The 22,373-nt window shown below is 42.8% G+C and overlaps 1 protein-coding gene across 1 annotated transcript in view; it reads left to right on the forward strand.

The window, feature by feature from the left end:
* Positions 1-17,229: 17,229 nt before the first annotated feature.
* The window catches only part of cped1 (cadherin-like and PC-esterase domain containing 1), a gene marked incomplete at both ends in the record, with an annotated part of 97,111 nt that continues 91,967 nt past the window's right edge, over positions 17,230-22,373 (forward strand). Inside the window, 2 exons of the mRNA XM_084050191.1 lie at positions 17,230-17,391; positions 19,307-19,370. Coding sequence (XP_083906317.1) covers positions 17,230-17,391; positions 19,307-19,370 — 226 coding nt within the window. The remainder of the gene's footprint in view (positions 17,392-19,306; positions 19,371-22,373) is intronic.

A 22,373-nucleotide genomic window follows, 5' to 3' on the forward strand; every position in this document is an offset into this window, starting at 1 on the left:
AGTCCAAAACTATACTTTATACAAAACACCCACTGAGCTTGAATTTTTTGAATAGCCAAAGACATATAAAGTGACAGAGGAGCTAGGAGATGATAGACGCTTGAGTCAGACATCAAAAGTGGATTCATCTTGTATTCCTAATGCCAGTGGTCAACATCTGACTGCCCAGACTAAAGCAAGGGAAAGACCAAAAGGTCAACCACGGACCTGCAGAGAAAACAGGCCTCCAGCCAAACGCCGGCATAGAAAGGAATTTTTTTAATTTATTTTTGAATAGCCAAAGACATCTAAAGTGACACAGATGCGTCTCCAGGTTAAACGTGGGTAGGTCAGTATCTCACCTACTTAGACCAATCAATAGTCTTAAAACGTGATAATGTCCCATTCAGTGCATTGACGGCATCCGAAATGGGTGACATTCCTCTTCCTCGCCATGTCTAGGTGGGACCGCCACAATCCACTCTCTTGACTCTTGTAACGCAACAAGTGCTGCTGACTGGAAGCACGCACAAGGGAAATTTATTATTTTTTAAAGTGATAAAACGTTAGCCAGGGGCTATTTTCCTTGGGCTGCAGAAAGCCCAGGGAAGCCTCCTGATTTTTGTAAAAGGTGCTCTCATATGTCGAAAACGTACCTGATATTAATTAATTAATTGATCATGACTGAGGTGATGGGAACGGAGGCGGTGTGTGTGTGTGGCATTATTAAGTTACTGCTGTCGCATAATATTAACTTTGACCACCCCTCAAGAGTCTCTTAAATGTTTTTCAGAATGTACAGTATAAGAACAAAATTAATTACTGAAGCCTGTATGTATGTGAGGGTGCAAGTCTGTTTGCTGTAAGTGTGTTTGTGTGTTACCAGTCATTCTGCACTGAGATGGTGTGTGTCTGTGTACCATTTCCAGATTTATGTCAAAAATAAAATGATTTTTTTTTTGCTACCTCTTGTTTCTCACTTCTCATTTATTTGTATACACAATACCTGATCTACACTATCCTTATGCTGTATCCAGAGGGTAGAGCTTGGCACACTAGAGCAGGGTTCCTCAAAGTGGGTGCCGTGACACCCTAGTGTGCCGTGACGCAAGCCCAGGGGTGCCACAGAATACTTTGATAATATTTGGGATTGATCAAAAAACAATTCTTGGTTTATGGTTAAACCAAGAATTGGTTAAACTTGGTTTAACCATAAACCAAGTTTATGGTTAAACTTAAGTTTAACTATAACCCTCTATACTTGAGATGCCTGGCGCTCTCTTTTTTTCCCCCATCTACACGAAATCACTAAACCATAAAAGCAGATCTACAAGCTAACAACAGCTTTTAGATCGTCTATTTTTTGATGAACGTTACCACAAGATAAGAGATGCTGGGGTTCAAGTGGATATTTTTCAATCTGTCCTAATGGAAACTTTTCTCAAGTTATCCTTGTGAAATTCTATATCTTAGGGCAGTGGTTCTCAACCAGTGGTCCGGGGACCACTAGAGGGTAATAATGATGATGAAGTGTGTGTGTTTTCCACGAGTCCACTGTTTTAACAGTCAGGAGTCAGAAGGGGGGTGGGGGGTGAGGGGGGTACACGTCTCTCTCGACCTCCTACTGTGAAGGCATGTGTGCGCATTTAGACCGTGGAATTTCTGCCCTAAACCGAGGAGCATTCCCACAGTAGAGCCCAGGATCAGGATCACCTCCACTGAAGTTCAAACCGTTCCGTTCCGTGTCGACGTTTTGCTACACTATGCGAACCGCTGTGTGAGTCAGTGACGTGCGCGCGTCTCAAGAAGTCTCAGTATACGCGATCCAATGGAAGTTGACTTTTTGTTCTTCGTGGGCTCTAACGCGAACCAGGTGGACACTTTAGCGTCACCAGCTCAACGGATAGGATAGCCTACTGAAGGAGATCGTCTTGGATCGAGCCTGCTTTTAAAAACCCTCAGTTTCCCAGTAGTTTTGGTGAAGTTGTGGATCAGATCGGGGTTGGACCGGGGTTGGAGGAGGGATCAGTCATGAGCTAGTACCGTTATTCCACTGTTTTTAAACAGCGATGAGACGGGGATCGAAAACAAACCCGGTGCGCACCTCCACCACCACGGATCACCCAATTCTAAAGTTGCTTAGGTTTCTGATTTGGTGTTTTTAAGATGGATATCTGTTAGACATCTATATCTCCGCCTTTTAAAGAGAAACCGTTAGTTCCGTCGTTCGTTGTTACAAGAGAGAGATGCGTAATAACCGGAGTGCGCGTTCTGGTACTTTGTGGAACACATCAGCCTCAGGATTATATATATCTGCTGTTCTTCACCCGAGGAGGAGGACAGCTTTATGGGCTCTGCATCCATCCAGGACCATGAGAGATGTTTGCTTTGAGATGGAGACCATCTAGTCAACACAGTGGTGGACAGTAACCAAGTACATGTACTTGAGTACAGTTTTGAGGTACTTTACTTGAGTATTTCCAATTTTCAGTACCTTTAATTCTACTCCACTACACCTCAGAGACAAATATTGTATTTTTTACTCCACTACATTTATTTGAAAACTATTTATAGATACTTTGTAGATTATTGTTGATTATTATTACAAAACATACATTAACCACTACATTTAGGAAATTTGAAAATAGCAGATCTACAAGCTCACAGTGTGATGCATTGTGAGCTTGTAGATCTGTTATTTTCAAAATAATTTTATACTTTTGAAAACTTGAAATGGGACAGTCTGCATAATGAGTGCTTTTACTTTTGGTACTTTAAGTACATTTTGATGCCAATAATTTGAACTTGTAACAAGAGCATTTCTACATTGCCGTACAAATACTTTTAAGTACAAAAAAAAACGTGAATACTTTTTTTTCCCACCACTGACAGCAGCTTGTCTTAATAAGTCACACCTGGGAGAGACGGAAGCCGGGATGCTGTGGGGCCTCTTCTGGTCCCTGCGCCGCAGATATTACTGCTGCTCCGGCCCCTTGTTGCTGCTGGGGGTCGCGGTGTGTCTGTTCTACCAGACCCTGATGGTCGCCCGGAACCGCTTCAGACCCAGCCAGCCCCCCGCCCCCACCGACGACCTGCAGAGCAACAGGTCCGCGGAGGACGAGACCTCTGACGACGAACTGTCGCCGATGATCACCGATATAGAGCGACTTATCTCCACCCTGGACACTTTACAGAGAGACAGAGAGGTGAGTGCCAACCTCTCCCTCCTCCACCTGATGCTTATGGCAGTGGTTCTCAAGCTTTTTCTTGTCAAGGACCCCCAAAATGATATGTATTTGGCCGCGGACGCCCATGTCAAAATATGTTGTTCCAGGGACCCCCCAGAAACAAAGATTTAAGTTACAAATGTTCGCTTTCAAAAACTATATATTCAAATATTTGCCCACATTTTCCAGATTTTTCAAAAATAGCAGATCTACAAGCTCTCTACAAGCACTCGGTGCCACGCTATGAGCTTGTATATCTGCTATTTTTGAATAGCCAAAGTGTAAAAGGTTAAAGTGGTTAAATTAGTGTGATGCTATATTAACACATTTTTCTGGGGACCCCCTGGAACCCCCACAAGGACCCCTGGGGGTCCCCGGACCCCACTTTGAGAACCACTGGCTTATGGTGACCCTTGTGAGTGACCCTGCATGTGAAATCAAGCAGCCTATGGTTCTGTGTGCTTGTTGTCCAAATTATCATTGCTTCTCAAAGTGGGGTCCGGAGACCCCCAGGGGTCCTTGGAGGGGTACCAGGGGGTCCCCAGCAAAATGAGTTAATATAGTGTCATCATTTTAACAACTTTATCCATATTCTATAGCTCATAGCGCGGCACTCGAGCTTGTAGATCTGCTATTTTTATTTTTTGTGAACATTTGTCAAAGTCACATCTTTGCTTCTGGGGGTCCCTGGAACAAAATATAATTGAGATGGGGGTCCGCGGCCAAATACATATATCACTTTGGGGGTGAAAACGTTCGAGAACCACTTGTCCACATTACTCACATCTCTACTGGTTTTCTCTCTCTCTCTCTCTCTCTCTCTCTCTCTCTCTCTCATTAATCCTACTAGTGAGCCTTGTTCTGCCCTAGTAGCTTATGTGACTCTTAGGGCCGACTTGAATAGCTTTTAGTGCGTAAGAAACTCAAAGAGAGATTTGCTAAAAGGAAAGGAGCAATGTTTACCATGGCTGTCATTGTTGGGGTTTATTTTTAGCTGCCAAAGGCATGGGGGATGAATGATGACAGCTCATTGGTCAGAGTCAGACACACATGTGTCCATGAAGGAAGTGAGCGGAGGGCTTTTATTGTCCTGCTCAAATTACCCCCAACAGGATGAGTGACACCTGTGAGGCCCAATCGAAATAATGCAAAGGACACTGGGTATTTTAAGAGGTTACTGGTCCTCAGCGGTTGATATAAATCTTCTATATGAATCATGCTGTGATGAAACCAGTGCCCATGACAGCTAACATGTCAGTAGACTGGTGACAAACAGCTGACAGCATAACTTATGTTCCTATTTAGGTGTCAGCAAATCTGAAGAGATCTCCTAGTCATCACTGTGTGTGTGTGTGTGTGTGTGTGTGTGTGTGTGTGTGTGTGTGTGTGTGTGTGTGTGTGTGTGTGTGTGTGTGTGTGTGTGCGTGTGCGGTGGTGGAAAAAGTACTCAAATGTTTTACTTAAGTAAAAGTATCAATACTGCAATGTAGAAGTACTCTGTTACAAGTACCAAAAGTAAAAGTACTAAATTGTTTGAAAATAGCAGATCTACAAGCTCACAACGTGTCGCATCATGACGCGTTGTGAGCTTGTAGATTTGCTTCAAATAGCCTAGGTATAAAATAGGGCTAAAGTGGTAATAATGTAGTATATTTATATTTATATCTGCAAAGTAACTAGTAACTTACTAAGTTTTCAAATAATTGTAGAGGAGTAAAAGTACAATATTTGCCTCTGAGATGCAGTTGAGTAGAAGTAAAAGTATAGACAATTCGAAATACTCTGGTAAAGTAAAAGTACCTCAAAATTGTACTTAAGTACAGTATACTTGAGTAAATGTACTTGGTTACTTTACACCTCTGGTGTGTGTGTGTGCGTGCGTGCGTGCGTGCGTGCGTGATCAGTTTGTCTTGTCAGTGCCCTTTAAAGTCTATGGTAATGCCATTGTTGCAGGTCATCAGTGGCGTGTGGAAGTGACAGCTGACAGCAATCAGCTGTTCATCAGCGTGTCACATAATAGCACTATATAGTGTTAAGAGCAACAGGACCTGCCCTGCACCACGTCACCTACACACTTTCACACACAGTGAAAATGTGTATCACCTGAAGCAACGGAGGGAGAAAAACATGACATTTTAGTTAGAGAGCGTCAGTCCTGCATGTATTTAGATGCCTGACCCTATTCTAAGTAATCCTTGTAGATCAGGGGTCTTCAACGTTTTCAGGCCAAGGACCCCCTAGCTAAGAAAGAGATGAAGCAGGAAGCCGCTACAGAAGTACTAGTTATATGACTCATAATATAGTTCAGATGAAATGTTTTTTTTTCGCAATACGTTCCGGATTGCAGCTTTAATGTTCCAAAACTGTGCTGTTCTCCAGTGTTTACAGGCACATGATCACACCCCCACTTTCTACCCCCTGACTTCCGGTTTTCTCCACCAATTAAACATACATACAAACAATGCCTTAAAGGGATAGTTCACATATTTTTTTTAATCGATTAGTCGCCCCATGGAGACTTGAATATGTGGATATTGTTTTAGTTTTTGTCTCATTCCTAAGCCAATAATTTGATGACCAGCGGACCGGTAGGAGACGCAAAGGAGACTCTTTGCGTCTCCTACCGGAACCGCTGCTGGTCATGAAATGATTGGCTTAGGAATGAGACAAAAACAAAAACAATTGGGGTGACTAATCGATAGGAAAAAAAAGTAATTTTTGGGGTGAACTATCCCTGTAAGATATTCTTAAAAGATATGCTAGAAAGTATGTTTGTGTGTCTTTGTGCATATTGATCGTCTCTTCCCTGGATGCCTGACAGATAGCCGATGAGCTCCGTGGACAGAGGAAGCAGAGTTTTGAATAGTGAATGGACTTCCTTGGGAGAGAGAGCATAGGACAGAGTGGGGAGAGGGGAGGCATGGAAACAGAGGCCAGCAGAGAACAGAATGACACACGCTGTAGATAGGGACGGCATAATGAATAAATGTGCGTGGCGTGCGTGTGTGTATTAATCCAGTAAGACCGGGAACGCATCTGAGTCATTTTGAGATTAATTTGGCGAAAAATCTTGAAAATGTGCGCAAATCTTTAAATATATATTTATTTAAAGCGAACATTTGTCAACTCAAATCTTTGCTTCATGGGGGTCCCTGGAACAAAACATTTTGAGATGGGGGTCCGCGGCCAAATACATATCTAAAAATATTTTCTAAATCCTAACCGTATGTTGCTATATCTGTGGCGCTCCAACTTTTCCATGTCAAGGACCCCCAAAATGATATGTATTTGACCGCGGCCCCCCATCTCAAAATATGTTGTTCCAGGGATCCCCCCAGAAGCAAATATTGGAGTTAAAAATGTTCGCTTTAAAAATATGTATATGTATATATTCAAAGATTTGCACAATTTTCCTTTTTTTCCCCAAAAATAGCAGATCTACAAGCTCATAGTGCGGCACTCGGTGCCGCGCTATGAGCTTGTATATCTGCTATTTTTGAATAGCCAAAGAAATACAATAATGACACAGATGCGTTCCCGGATTCAATGGGTTAATGGGTGTTTACAGTGAATGTGGTGTAGCTGTCCATTAACATTTCCCAGAGGCCTCTTAAGTCACAGCACTGGCCACTGTAATTTGATTCTGTTTAATTATAATTCAATTCAATTCAACTTTACTGTCAGTCCACCTTACACGAAAGTGCACAGGGAACCGAAAACTAAATATTTTCTTTGGGTTACAGTGCAGAATAGGGACATATGAACAACATGTCTACAGGCAACACAAACAAGACAACCTAATTGATTGATTGAATATTTGATTAGGCAGAAATGTAAAAAAAACAGCACAAGTACAGTTAAAAACACTTTGTCTAAAAGGTCCGTCTTTACTCAAGTAAAAGTGGCTGGGCGGCAGTGGTTTAGGGGTAGAGTGGCCGGTAGAGTGGCCGGATGGCAACCGTGAGGTTCCCAGTTCGATCCCGGGCTCCCCTAGAGTTAGTGTCGAAGTGTCCTTGAGCAATACGCTGAACCCCTAATTGCTCCCGATGAGCAGGTTGGTGCCTTGCATGGTTTCCTCCACCATCGGTGTGTGAATGGGTGAATGTAATGCGCAATCTATGTAAAGCGCTTTGGATAAAAGCGTTATATAAATGCACCATTTATTTTGTATTATTTAAATTTTGAATTCCGGACTTTTACTTTTATCACTTTTCCAGGGGCGTCGCGGCCATTCACTGTGCGTACGACGCAACACCCTCACTCACATAGATCCGTGATTTCATACCCCCCACTTAAAAAAAAAATATATATATATATTTCTTTTTCTTTTGATAATAAATCGGTAAAATCAGGCAAAAATAAGAATTAAATAACCTAACCCTAACCCTAAAACCGAAATAAAGTAACCAAAACACGAAAAAAAACTAACAAAACCCGCCAAAAAAACACAACATTTTGAAAATACAAAATTTGTTTACATTTGACAGTCACAAATGTTTTTCACGATTTTTCAAAAAATAGCAGATCTACAAGCTCATAGCGCGGCACTCGGTGCCGCGCTATGAGCTTGTAGATCTGCTATTTTCGAATAGCCAAAGTGTAAAATAAGGGGTATAGTCCACCGAAAGTCCATACCCCCCACCTTCTGAGAGCCTGTGACGTCCCTGCACTTTTCATACAACTGTGGCAATAGGGCATGCATTTTATCATTATTTTTACAATAATATGTAATTCAGCTGTGTGTGTTGTGACCTCAGGATGTTGCACAGAGTAGAACAACTGGCCTCCCACAATAGGTTCTGGGCTCTCAGAGTGCTCTGGAGCAAGGCACCCTGAACCCGTCCACCCTGTTCTCAGACCTTCACACGGTCGTTAACATGTGGAATTTTCCCTTTTAGGATCCATATAGAAATATTTGTGCATGCATGCGTCCATTGGTGCATTTGCCCGGACATTTGGGAGTGTGTGTGTGTGTGTGTGTGTGTGTGTGTGTGTGTCAGTGGTGGTAGAAGTAAAAGTATTGAAAATTGGAAATACTCCGGTAAAGTAAAAGTACCTCAAAATTGTGCGTGTGCTGTGTATGTTTTGGCCTAGGTGTCAATCCTGCCTGTCTCTCTCTAACACCATAGCAGAGAGTGTGAGCCAGCTCTGCAGTGGCTATGAGGAAGTGTTAGATTAGGGCTTATGTTATTTGACTCGTTATCCCTTCTGAGGCCTCTTAAAGACCCCTGGCAGCGCCGTTCGGTTTCGGATCCATGGGCTCGGGGCCGAAACCAAAGCTCCCAGGGGTCAAAAAGGAACTACTATCGCCCTCTGAAACATGCAAACGCGAGGTTGTTGATACAGCATGGTATACACACAGCCTTGGGATGAAGTCACTCAGTTGACATGCACCCACCCACTTCACCACCTGAACTAGTGGCAGACTGAGTGAAGACAGTATTTATTTAATTGTTGTGCTGATGTGGTGTTGGTATATGAAGAGTATAGGACACAATGCTGAATGTCAAGTGTCAACCAGTGGCCAACTGATTATCAGCAGTCCTGGCAAGTACATGTACTCAAGTACTTTACTGAAGTACGATTTTGAGGAATCTTTACTTTACTGGAGTATTTCCATTTTTCTACACTTTAACTTTTCTATACTTTTACCATTAGACATCTCAGAGGCAAATATTGTACTTTTACTCCACTACAATTATTTGAAAACTGTAGTTACTTGTTACTTTGCAGATTTTGATTATTATTACAAAACATACATGAACCTCAGCCCTATGTAAACTTTGGCTATTTGAAAATAGCCGATCTACAAGCTCACAACGTGTCGCATGGTGACGCGTTGTGAGCTTGTAGATCGTCTATTTTCAAATAGTCTTTTGCACATTTTAGACACAACTAGTACTTTTACTTTTGGAACTTTAAGTACATTTTGATGCCAATACGTTTGTACTTTTACTCGAGTAAATGTTTTACTCCGGACTTTTACTTGTAACTGAGTATTTCTACATTGCAGTATTGATACTTTTACTTAAGTAAACAATTTGAATACTTTTTCCACCACTGATTATCAGTTGGCGTGCACACACACACACACACACACACACACACACACACACACACACACACACACACACACACACACACACACACACACACACACACACGTTACTTTTATTTCGAGTTTGCTCAGAAAGGAACCCCGCTGCCAGAACAATGTTAGGGCTTATTGCCTGATTCTAGTAATTGTGTGTGTGTGTGTGTGTGTGTGTGTGTGTGTGTGTGTGCGATGCGTGTATGCATGGGTGTGCACGCTCGTGTGTGTGTGTGTGTGTGTGTGTGTGTTTGTTTGTGTGATGCGTGCATGCATGGGTGTGCACACGCATGTGTGTGTGTGTGTGTGTGTGTGTGTGTGTGTGTGTGTGTGTGTGTGTGTGTGTGTGTGTGTGTGTGTGTGTGTGTGTGTGTGCGTGCATGTTTAAGCCCGTTCCAGTGTGTGATCTATAAGCTGACTGGAGAGGTCAACCATAGGGCTGTAACATCAGTGGTATTCGTGTCTTGCCCATGTATGGACTCATTAGTGTATGTGAACTCAGTTCAACTTCATTGTCATTCCACTTCACTGACGTGCACAGGTTGACCAAAACAAAATAACATTGACTTGGGATCATTCATTTTATTTATCTAAACGATAAATGAAGATAATCTCTGTGTCTGTGTGTGGTGCCTGGTGCAAGGCAGTCGGATCAGAGGTTGTCCAAAACTGCTGATCCGACCGATGTGCCCATATATAGATAGCAATTGTATAGCAGACGTGAAGTCCGCATACCAGCAATCTTATCTATACCACCACGTTTTCCAGACTTGAACCCCAGCATCCCTATTCTGGGGGAGAACGTTTTGGTGAAGAGATTTAGTATAGGCGCTGTGTGTGTGTGTGTGTATGAGGAGTCACGTCAATAGTTTGTTTGGTGGCGACGACCACACTTTTTTTTTTATAGTTTGTTTGGTGGCGATGACCACACTTTTTTTTTTACTATGATCCCATAGCATGGGAGGACGCCCGTCGTTCAGAGTATGGGGAAGTCTCGGGGAAGTCTCCCCATTGGCTTAAAGGATAGAAGGACATGCAGCCAATGAGGAAAAGGTCGCTAGAAAGTGTTTATAAAGTGTCGAGAAAGTGTTGAGTAGTTGATCAGTCTCTTCCTAGACCAGGCTGCAAGCAACCTGGTAAAAGCTAATTTTTAACTCAGGTTTGTTTCTCTAAGAATAGAGGGTTTAAGTGGACTTAGCTATACAGTATGTGAGACTAGTTCAACAACGAGCGGTGAACACAGGAACTGCTCTGAGTTCGGGCCCCATGACAATATATAAACCAACACATACCGACACTGACGAAGGCTGGAAAGACGAAACGTTTGTCATTTTGTATGGCATAATGGAGACATAAAAAACGGACTCATCTTGTCACTCTGAGGACGACCCTTCACTCTTGCCAAATATATATAAACCATACAATCTATACGGGCCCTTGGAATAATCCCAGCAACATGTCACCTTCTATTGGACACCGCAGTGTCAAAGTGGATCATATGGAGCATAATTTATGGAACCAACAATGTTTTAAGGTCAAGGCCAACGGTGCCTGACAGGAACCATGTGTAGTGAGTGGAGAGAGAGAGAGAGAGAGAGAGAAGGAATGTAGAGAGTTAATGGACTTTCAAGTCTGCTGGATGAAAAGGAAAATAAATGTGGGAAGTTTCAGCTGCATGGAGAGCCAAAGGGGGGTGGGAGGGGAGGGAGGGGTGGACTTTAGGTCTTAGATCAAGCTCCTCTGTCCCAGGGCAGCCTCTTGGACGACCATAAAACAGCAGCTGAACAGGAAAAACACTGCACTCACACAATATTTCAATGAAACCCACTAAAGATCACATAGAGCCAAGAGGAGGACACAGATAGGAGAGAGTCAGATAATATGATGAAGAACAACAACAACGGGGAGAGAGAGAGAAGATGCGAGGAAGCGAGGACAATCAATGTTTAGGTGAACCTTTGAATAAGATAACGCACTGATTGGGCATGTTTACAACAGCTGGGCTGAAGCAAATAAACGGACCACTACTTCCTGAAAGAACAACGTATCAGAGTTCAAAAACACTGAAAAAATGGAAAGTCTTCCCAGAAAGGATTATAATTGGGGACGAGGTCAGCAGAATCAATCGTCGATGTCATTGTTTACATGGAAAATATGTTTATAGTTCATTTAGAAAGTCTTTGTTGACAACAAACTTTTACGCCTCCTCGATCAAACATAAGAAATTTGTCTTGTAATGAGAAATTGTCATTGTTCCTTTACATTTCTAAGCCTAGCTGCTGATAAGTGATCAACTAGAACTAGAAGTGTTGTGTTCGTGCGTGCAGTGGTGGAAAAGTGGTGGGAAAAGTACTCAAATTCTTTACTTAAGTAAAAGTACTAATACTCCAATATAGAAATACTCTGTAAGGGCGCACTCCCACCGTACTTTTATTTGACCTCTGGGGCAGAATCTGCCAATGCTTTGTCAATGCAAATGCGTGGATTCCTGGTCTTGCGGATTTTTTCCAAGAATCCACGCATTTGCATTGACAAAGCATTGGCAGATTCTGCCCCAGAGGTAAAATAAAAGTGCGGTGGGAGCGCGCCCTAGTAAAAGTAAAAGTCCAGAATTCAAAATTTACTTCAGTAAAATGTATTGGCATCAAAATGTACTAAAATATTTGAAAATAGCAGATCTACAAGCTCACAACGCGCCGCGATGCGACGCGTTGTGACCTTGTAGATCGGCTATTTTCATATAGCCTATGTAAAAAATAGGGCTAAAGTGGTTAATGTACGTTTCATAATATCATAATTTATATCTGAAAAGTAACTAGTACAAATAATTGTAGTGGAGTAAAAGTACAATATTTGCCTCTGAGATGTAGTGGAGTAGAAGTAAAAGTATTGGAAATTGGAAATACTCAAGTAAAGTACAAATACCTCAAAATTGTACTTAAGTACAGTACTTAAGTAAATGTACTTAGTTACTTACCACCACTGCGTCTGTGTGTGCGTCTGTGTGTGCGTGTTTTAGATTTAGTATGCACTGCAGTGAGTGAGAGCAGGCCTGTTTGACCATGCAGGCCCATGGTGCCACTTTACTGGAGAACTGCTGAAAGTCCTGGCAAGAAACTCCTCTCTGCTTTTGTGTGTCTCTCTCTAATCTCTCACACTGTCTCTCTCTCTCTGTCACATTATTTGCTTCAACCCCCTGAAACATTCTCTACCTCTAACCCGTTATCTCTCACTCTTGCTCTCAACATCTTCCTTGATGTCAACACTCTCCTCTCCTCTCCTCTCTGTCTCAGTGACAAAGTAACTAAGTACATTTACTTAAGTACAATACTTTTACTTCTACTCCACTACATCTCAGAGGCAAATATTGCACTTTTACTCCACTACAATTATTTGAAAACTTTAGGTACTAGTTACTTTGCAGATATAAATGATTACATTATAAAACATACATTAACCACTTTAGCCCTATTTTATACCTAGGCTATTTGAAAATAGCCGATCTACAAGCTCACAACGCGTCGCATCTGCTATTTTCAAACAATTTAGTACTTTTACTTTTGGTGCTTTAAGTACATTTTGATGCCAATACTTTTGTACTTTTACTCAAGTAATGTTTTTATTCTCGACTTTTACTTGTAACAGAGTATTTCTATACTGTAGTATTGGTACTTTTACTTAAGTAAAGAATTTGAGTACTTTTTCCACCACTGCACAGCAGTATAATATGGCATAAAGCTACCAGTGGCTCCATGCTAGAGGTCAGTGTGGCCAAAATGGGGTATAAATATTCACACACACACACACACACACACACACACACACACACACACACACACACACACACACACACACACACACACACACACACACACACACACACACACACACACACACACACACACAGTCACACACATTGTTACATGACTGACTGGCAATATGACTATAGACCACACTGCAGTTTCCGGAGCCAACCCCATTTATGTAGTGTGTTATTTAGAACAAGCATAAACACATCTTGGGTTCGGCCTCAGAAATAAGCGTCATTTTACTTACAAATTATATTCTAGAGTGCAACCTCACAAAAGATTTACTTCCCGACGGAATTCACTGGCTTAACAACTAAGGCTCCAAACTCACTGCCAGCAAGAGACGTACATTGCGTGGAATAATCTTCCCCGCAAAAACATTCACACACACACACACACACACACACACACACACACACACACACACACACACACACACACACACACACACACACACACACACACATGCATTCACACACACATGCAGGCAGGCACGCACACGCATGTACACATATGCAGGGACGTGCACAGATAGACTCTAGGTGGTGCTAGAGCACCTGCCCTTTGCCCTCTTGACCAGAAGTGCCCTTTTCAGTTTACAGCAGGGGTCTTCAACAGGGGGTCCGGGACCCCTAGGGGGTCCTCAGAGTTACTACAGGGGGTCCGACAATTCTTTATGTGATATGATTTTTCTTTTTACCTTAACCACTCGAAACCTAGCATCCCTTTTCTGACGTGAACTTTAGCCAAAAATAACCGCTGCGAGGCGTTGTGGGCTTGTAGATCGGCTATTTTTGGCAAAGAGGTATAGGTGTAGAGGGAAAAAAGAGCAGACCAAGTCAACCAAAAAAAAGTATAATTTACTTGAGCACCTGCCCCTCAAAATGTCTGTGCACGCCACTGCACATATGCTTGCATGCTGCAGGCTAGCTGAAGCATGTGGGCCATGCACACACAGCTACATTAGGACTTCCAGAAAGCCATTAGGGAAAGAACACACGGGGCGGGGGGACAACCTAAAAACAGCCATGCCAAACTGTCAGTCGCCGCTCGATACCCCGCATGCAGTACAGCTTGCTAAAGGTTGCCCTACAGACCCACACAGGTACCCATACTGTCCTGTAATGCAATACACACACATGACACAGAGGGCACGTTGCCATCTGCCAGAGAGGGTGACCTGGCAACCACGCCAGCATATTTAGTTATTTCTGTCATGCCGTCATAGGTGTTTAACCTTTATATTTTCACCTGTACTATGTCTAGCATCTCCATAATATTTATTCATGTTAAAAACCTCAACCCATCTGTTCCTCGTCTGTCCGTGCTGCTGTATATTCCAGTATGGTGTATCCCTGCATTGGCCATGACTTCATCATGTGCAGTGGTGGAAAGCAACTAAGTACATTTACTCAAGTACTGTACTTAAGTACAATTTTGAGGTACTTTTACTTTACCGGAGTATTTCCAATTGTCTATACTTTTACTTCGACATCTCAGAGGCAAATATTGTACTCTTACTCCACTACAATTATTTGAAAACTTTAGTTACTTGATACTTTGCAGATATACATTATTACATTATAAAACATGCACTAACCACTTTAGCCATATTTTATACATCTACAAGCTCACAAGTTGTGAGCTTGTAGATCTGCTATTTTCAAGCATTTTTAATACTTTTACTTTTGGTACTTAAAGTACATTTGTATACCAATACTTTTGTACTTTTACTCAAGTAAATTTAGACTTTTACTTGTAACGGAGCACTTCTACATTGCAGTATTGATACTTTTACTTAAGTAGAACATTTGAGTACTTTTTTCACCACTGATCATGTGTTTATGCATAGTGAGCATACATGTAGTACATCAGAGGACAAAATGAGTGCCTGGTACTATGAATGTATTGTTATACACAAATTAGATTGTGGTTAGGTTTAGGTCACTCACGTTAATTTTGGTTCAGCAATTTGTTTTGCTTCAAAGCCAGGTGTTCCTGCTTGTATATATTACAGAGCTCTTTGGACACGGGCCTATACTCGTGAACGATGCAAGTCGGCAATGATGCAAGTTGGGGAAAGCATTCCCCAACCGGTTATGTAATACCTGTTGGCTGTTCCATTGTACCCATTAGGCATGTAACGATTTATCGTAAATCGATTAACCCATTAAGACCGGGAACACATCTGTGCCATTTTTGGATTGCTTTGGCTATTCAAAAATAGCACTCGGTGCCGCGCTATGAGCTTGTAAATCTGCTATTTTAGAAAAATCGTGAAAATTTGTGCAAAAATATTTTTTGGAAAAAACATACCTTGCTATAATCAGTGGTTCTCAAACTTTTTGCATGTCAAGGACCCCCAAAATGATATGTATTTGGCCGTGGACCCCCCAACTCAAAATATGTTGTTCCAGGGACCCCCAGAAGCAAAGATTTGAGTTAAACATTTTCGCTTTAACACATGTATTTATTCAAAGATTTTCACGATTTTTCATGATTTTTCAAAAATAGCCAAAGTATAAGATAATGATTAAAGTGGTTACACAGATGCGTTCCCGGTCTTAATGGGTTAAAATCGATTCAAACTGGTGACAATTTAAATCGATTGAATAAAAAATGTATCGCAATGCAAAAAATAGCCAAACAAAATTGAAGAAAATACAGGATCTTTGTAAGAGAATTGATAAAAGAGTTTTCAGTCATTTGCTACTGTATTATTAAGAGGACAAGAGAAAACACAGTAAAAAAAAAAAGAGAAGAAGAAAATCTCTTACACAATACGAGAAATAATGAAAAAACAAAAAATATGTTCAAAAAATCGTGAAAAATCATATTGTGAACCTAGTATTGTGATTTGAATGGCGTTGTGAGTTGAGTGAATCGTTATGACTATCCGTTGTACCCGTCTGTCTGCCTGTTAGGGTTGGGATCCAGAACCGGATCAAACATTTGAGGAACCGGAATCGGTTCCATCACATTTGGAACTGTTTCCGCAAACCGGTTTTATCTCACTGTATCACACTGTCAGTAGCAAACAAACAACAGCAGAAGGATAAAAGGGTAACGGCTAAAGGCCAATAGCTATTCATTTGTTTCTGTGCAGAAGGCCTCATATGAGAAGCACCAGACGTTCTTGCCTACTGTCATTTGTATCACCACTCGCGGAAGGACAACAGTAATATAATTTCCAATCATTCCCCCATAGAACAACACACTGACCGCAGTGAGTGAATTCATCCATCGATGCCAATGAAATGGGCTGGAGAGAGTTGGTGCAATGAGACAGACGTACCATTGTGTCTGGTGCATACATCTGAACACTGTTCCTCTGTTGGTGTTGGTGTCGGTATGGCCTCACTGGAGCAGGATTGTGTTTGTATGAATCCAGCAGAGAGTCTGTTATGAATTCAGTGAAATATGCCCTCATGCAGTATTGTACTGGGTCCAGGGGAGTGGGGACCCAAAGTATTTGTTTTTGTTTGGATTTATTAGACAGTACGGCGTTAACCACTTTCAGATATACAAGCTCATAATGCATCATGGCGCATTGTGAGCATATGTAGAGCAATTTGCGTGATGTTTGGACAAAATCTGTAGGAGTAATATCCAAAAATCGTCCTTCTGGTGGTGCTATAACAGGCCAATCTGAAATATTCAGGGCAGAGGTTCTGAATTGGCATCCAGGGAGTGTGTCTGCACAGTTTCACAGTGACCGGGCCAACAGTGCCGGAGTTTAGCTGCTCACAGACAGACGGACGGACACACACACAGACGGACACTCGGACGGACGGACAGGGTGCAAAACACCTTTCGGCCTGGCAGAGACAATGACAGACAGACAGACAGACAGGCAGACAGACAGAGAATGACACGCAACACAGGTCACAAGGCAAACTTGAACGTGGGACGTGACCGAGTGGCCATGGTCATGATTACACGGTGCACGTTCCAACTGGGCACCGGTGGGGCACTCCTTCAGACTAACTGCTATGCTATGTCCCCGCGTGTCTGCTGTCAAAGTGTCCGTGTCTAGTGGAAAATGTTTGCAGCCTGTAAACGATCTGATAGCTGCAGCACAGTGTTGTTGTGTTGTGGAAACGACAAGGCAGGGACGTGCATGATGGACCACAGCCGGGACAGAGAGCTAGGAGAAGGCTTGCAGCACGCCGGCACCACCCAGTTCATACGGGTGGAGGAGGTGGTTCATGTTCCCAAAAGCAGGCCTGCATGGAACTCGGGTGTCTGTGCCAAGCAGGGCTGCCTGACTGGGGCTGTGGCCGAGGTTTAACCTGCGTGCCTGGCAGTACATCATGTCCACCCCAAGGAGATAGCGGAAAAGACAAGCGATGTTCCACAGGAGAACAGGTGGACGAGGTTATATGGAAAGGGGGTGTGCATGTTAGTGTGTGTGTGTGTGTGTGTGTGAGTGTGTATATTGTGACTCATTCATTCGTAACACCGTAGCAGTATATATCTGCAGGTTAGCAAGGGCCTGCTGCAGCCATGGTGAGATCATAGGCAAAGTGGCATACTGTGTGTGTGTGTGTGTGTGTGTGTGTGTGTGTGTGTGTGTGTGTGTGTGTGTGTGTGTGTGTGTGTGTGTGTGTGTGTGTGTGTGTGTGTGTGTGTGTGTGTGTGTGTGTGTGTGCGCACGCTCATTGGAGGCTTAAAGATAGCAACAACTATTTATAAATGGTGAAGCATGGGATATGGTGACAACATACACACCAGCTACCGTGCTCCCCACTGTAGCCTGACCTCCTCTTGTCTGTCACTTTGGCTCCACTGTCCGTCACCATGAGGTTTATTATTATGAGGGGTGTTATGGGAGCCTGAAAGATGGACAGGATGTTGGCACCTAAGTCCTTATATTTGTAACATCATTCAAATACAGCATTGATCAGGAAGGTCTGTTAGCTGTTATGGTTCACAACGATTCAAAAACCACACCTCCTCCTACACAGTGGGAATTTAGAGTCAAATTGACATAAGCAAAATACTGCTGGTGTAACAGAGTAGCGCTGCCTGAAGCCAAGAAGCCTAATTTCAACCGATGAGCAGTAGTAGTTGGTTCAAATCCCAGGTGCTTGATTGATTAGATACTTTTATTAATCAGAAATGTAAACGGCACGAGGTACAGTCCAACATTTAGGCTAAAAGGATAGCACAAAAAAAACATTTTGGTCCCATGTGCTCGCATTACATTTAACCCACTAAGACCTGAAGAAGCATCTGTGTCACATTTTCATTTGAGCTAAAAAGCATTATTTTACACTTTGGCTCTTCAAAAATAGCAGATCTACAAGCTCATAGCGCGGCACCGAGTGTCGCGCTACGAGCCTGCAGACCTGCTATTTTTGAAAAATCGTGAAAATGTGTGCAAATCTTTGAATATATATTGTTTTAAAGCAAACATTTTTAACTCAAATCTTTGCATCTGGGGGTCCCTGGAACAACATATTTTGAGATGGGGGTCCGTGGCCAAATACACATACTTTTGGGGGTCCTTGACGTGAAAAGGTTTGAGAACCACTGATATAGAAACATACGTTTTTTTCAGAATACTGTTGGATTTAGAAGACATTTGTAGAATCGGAACCTCAGGCCTTAATTTAACACAGCTGATATGACGAGTGCCCACCCCAGAACCATGTCAGCTCTGGTATAACCTATGTATGTCATTCAAATGCAGGTGCATTGGACAGTGAAAACTGAAGCAAAACGTGAAAAAAATATTTTCATGAACAAACAATCCTGCACACTGCTCCTGATCAGCAGCCTCTGCTTTTATTCAAATTGACAGTTTGAATAAATTGTTCATGAACATATTTTTGTTCATGTTTGCTTCAGCTCTGGTATGACAAGACTCTCAAACCTACCCTTATTGTCACCTGAAGGATAACTGGTCACTGATGAAATCAAAGAAGTAATGACACTTGGAAATCTGTTGCAACTCGCCATCTATTTTTGCCGTCAAATATAGGATCGAAAGTCAAGAGTCGTCCTCGTTACAGGTAGACCAACCCACTGCAATCAATACAAACATAATATAGCCTGTGTTTATTCCGTCTCTAAGATGAACAGTGCATTAATGCAAACCCCCTTCATGCTGCAGAGTCTGGAGGATCGCCTCGGCCTCAAAACGCCTGATTGGATTGCTCTCTTATTAAAGCAATATTATTCTAATATCTCACTAGACGTTGGGCGCCTTCAATAAACGTCCCGCTTATGTGTTTTCTCCTTTCCATGCCGAGGGGGAGGGTCAGAGGAGGAGATGAGAAGTTTATTGTGTTATTACTCTCAGAGAAGAACGGAATAGTGGTTATACATGGCAAAATCCTGAGTGTTAAAGGGATAGTTCACCCAAAGAAATTCGACGACACCCCCAAAATGACTAGCCTGGTAAACCCTCCCTCCGGAAATCTCATTTGGAAATGAGATTTCCGGAGGGAGGGTTTACCAGGCTACAAAATGACTCTTCTTCTATCGATTAGTCACCCCATGGAGACTTGAATTCATGGATTTTTTTTTTCTTTGCATTCCTAAGCCAATAATTTGATGACCTTGCCAGCGGTTCCGGTAGGAGACACAAAGAGTCTCCTTTGTATCTCCTATCCGGAACCGCTGCCTACCTGTCCGCTGGTCGTCAAATTATTGGCTTAGGAATGCGACAAAAAAAATCCTAATCTATGAATTCAAGTCTAATCGATAGAAAAAATATATTTTTTGTTTGGGTGAACTATCCCTTTAACGAGAACTCAGGATGTTGCTGTGTAAAAGACAGTTCTGGGCCTGGGCCCAGTTTGGTATTTTATATTTGTTCTGCCCCCCCCGCCCCCCCCCCCCCCCACACACACAATCAAATAGTCTATCCAGGGATGGAAAATATGTCATGGGCACACACCACCAGAATGGAAAAAGAGAAGGCAACGGATGAATGAAGGAAGAAGTTTGGTTTCTCTCTCTTTCTGTTTCTTTTCTCCTGATCGCTTGCGGTGCCGTTTATTTAACCCCCCCCCCCCCCTCCACGCTCAATTTACCACAGAATAACAGATAGGAGTGTCTATACCACATGGCTTGCATATCGTGTATAGAGTTGTGTTGGAAGTCGTGTCTCTCTGTATGAAACCATTACATTGGGCTTGTTTTCATAGAGTGCAGCAGACACAGTCTTTTTCATAATGAAATAATAATGTTTGTGTCTGCAAACTTGGCTCCGCGGCGGGCAGGCAAGGCAAGGCAAGGCAAGGCAAGGCAAGGCAAGGCAAGGCAAGGCGGGTTGAGCGAGCGAGCGGCTGGAAGAATAATTGCATGTTTGAGATTTTGTATCTGGGCTTGGAGATGGGGGAGGGGGGGGGGGGTGGGCAAACGGAGGAGGAGGGGAGAGAAGGAAGGGGGTTAGGATTGGGGGCTGGAGTTGGTTAAGGGGCCATTGTGACGTTCCCCTCTCTTGATGTGGCCCGGCTCCCACATGGAAGCGTTTAGCCCAAAACCCTGGGTTCTACAGGAACGACGGAGGAGGAGGAGGAGGAGGAGGGAGGAACTGAGAAAACAAGGCACGGCCGACTGCAGGAGAACGAGAGAGAGAGAGAGAGAGAGAGAGAGAGAGAGAGAGGAGGAAGAAGGGGAAGAAATAGCCAGAGAGAGACAGAGAGAGAGAGCTGGAATTCAATGTGGGATAGGCGAGAGAAAGAGGTGGAGAGGCTGAAATGTAGAGGGGGGGAGGAGGAGGAGGAGAGAAAAGAAGGGAAGGGTAGAAATTCAAAGGAAGGATGTGATGGACGGAGTGGTGGAAGTATAGGGAACAACGAGACAGAATTAAAGTAAACAGGCTTACAACTTTGGGCTTGATTTAATGACTTCTCTTCCCCGAGGGGGGATTTGCATTCCCTCCCTTGCTCAACCCCTTGCCTTCTCTCTCTCTCTCTCTCTCTCTCTCTCTCTCTCTCTCTCTCTCTCCACCTCTCCATCCAGCCTTGGCCCCGCTTCCAGTGGTGTAAAGTAACTAAGTACATTTACTCAAGTACTGTACTTAAGTACACTTTTGAGGATTTTTTAGCCGCTAGCTGAAAGCTGGCGGGTCTATATTCACACTGAGTCTGACCCGACAGATTTCCAACATGTTTGCAACACTTTTTTTGCGTGATTGGCTGTCGTTTAAGCCAATGGGATACTTTCCCATACTCTGAACGGGCGCCCTCGTCCTCCCAAGCTATGGGACTAGAGACGCCTCTCTCAGTGGATTCGTCTGAGCGCTAGCCGAATTTGGCTAATAGTTAGCTTGTATGCTTGTATGATGTTACTAACTAACTGTTTTTAGCCAAACGCGGTAATGTCCACTCTCCATTAGTTATCGACACAAGTTGCGTTGTCATGTATTGTACGTCCCAAAATAAAATGTATTAACCATGTTATGGTGCTGTAATCACTTCATATTTTCGCGACATAATGTCCTTAACACGGGCCTTTCAAAAGAGGCTCTGAGCGCTAGCCGAATGTGGCTAATAGTTAGCTTGTATGCTTGTATGATGTTACTAACTAACTGTTTTTAGCCAAACGCGGTAATGTCCACTCTCCATTAGTTATCGACACAAGTTGCGTTACTAGTCCCGTAATGTTCATGTATTGTACATCCCAAAATAAAATGTATTAACCATGTTATGGTGCTGTAAACACTTCATATTTTCGCAACACAATGTCCTTAACACGGGCCTTTCAAAAGAGGCTCGCTTTATTCATTTACAGCCCATACATCTACATAAACGTTCAGATTTCAAATATAAAGTGCTTAACTCATGGCCACGGGTGTTATAATTGTGTACGGGCCCTCATAAGTACCCGTATCTTCCGTATTGTTAAATAAAAAGCATTTGAATCCGATCGGTGGCCATTGTCTCCGTTTTTTTTACACTACGCGGCTGTATCGGTTTGGCCGTGTATATCTGTCTGATACATTATAACTGTATGAGAAAATGGCCACCGATCGGAATAAAATGCTTTTTATTGAACAATGCTGAAGATACGGGTACTTATACCCACCCGAAGTGAATTGTAACATCTGTGGCCATGGTCTAAGCACTTTATATTTGAAATCTGAACGTTTATGTAGATGTACAGGCTGTAAATGAACAAAGTGCAAACGCCATAATGCAGTTCAACAAAGACGTCACGACTGACTATGTGTAGCGGTGGAAAGTAACTAAGTACATTTACTCAAGTACTGTACTTAAGCTCACAACGCGTCGCGCCTTGTAGATCTGCTGT

The sequence above is a fragment of the Gymnoscopelus microlampas genome (genome assembly GCF_963454915.1).
Source record: "Gymnoscopelus microlampas genome assembly, chromosome: 23".
In the NCBI taxonomy this organism is placed as follows: Eukaryota; Metazoa; Chordata; class Actinopteri; order Myctophiformes; family Myctophidae; genus Gymnoscopelus; species Gymnoscopelus microlampas.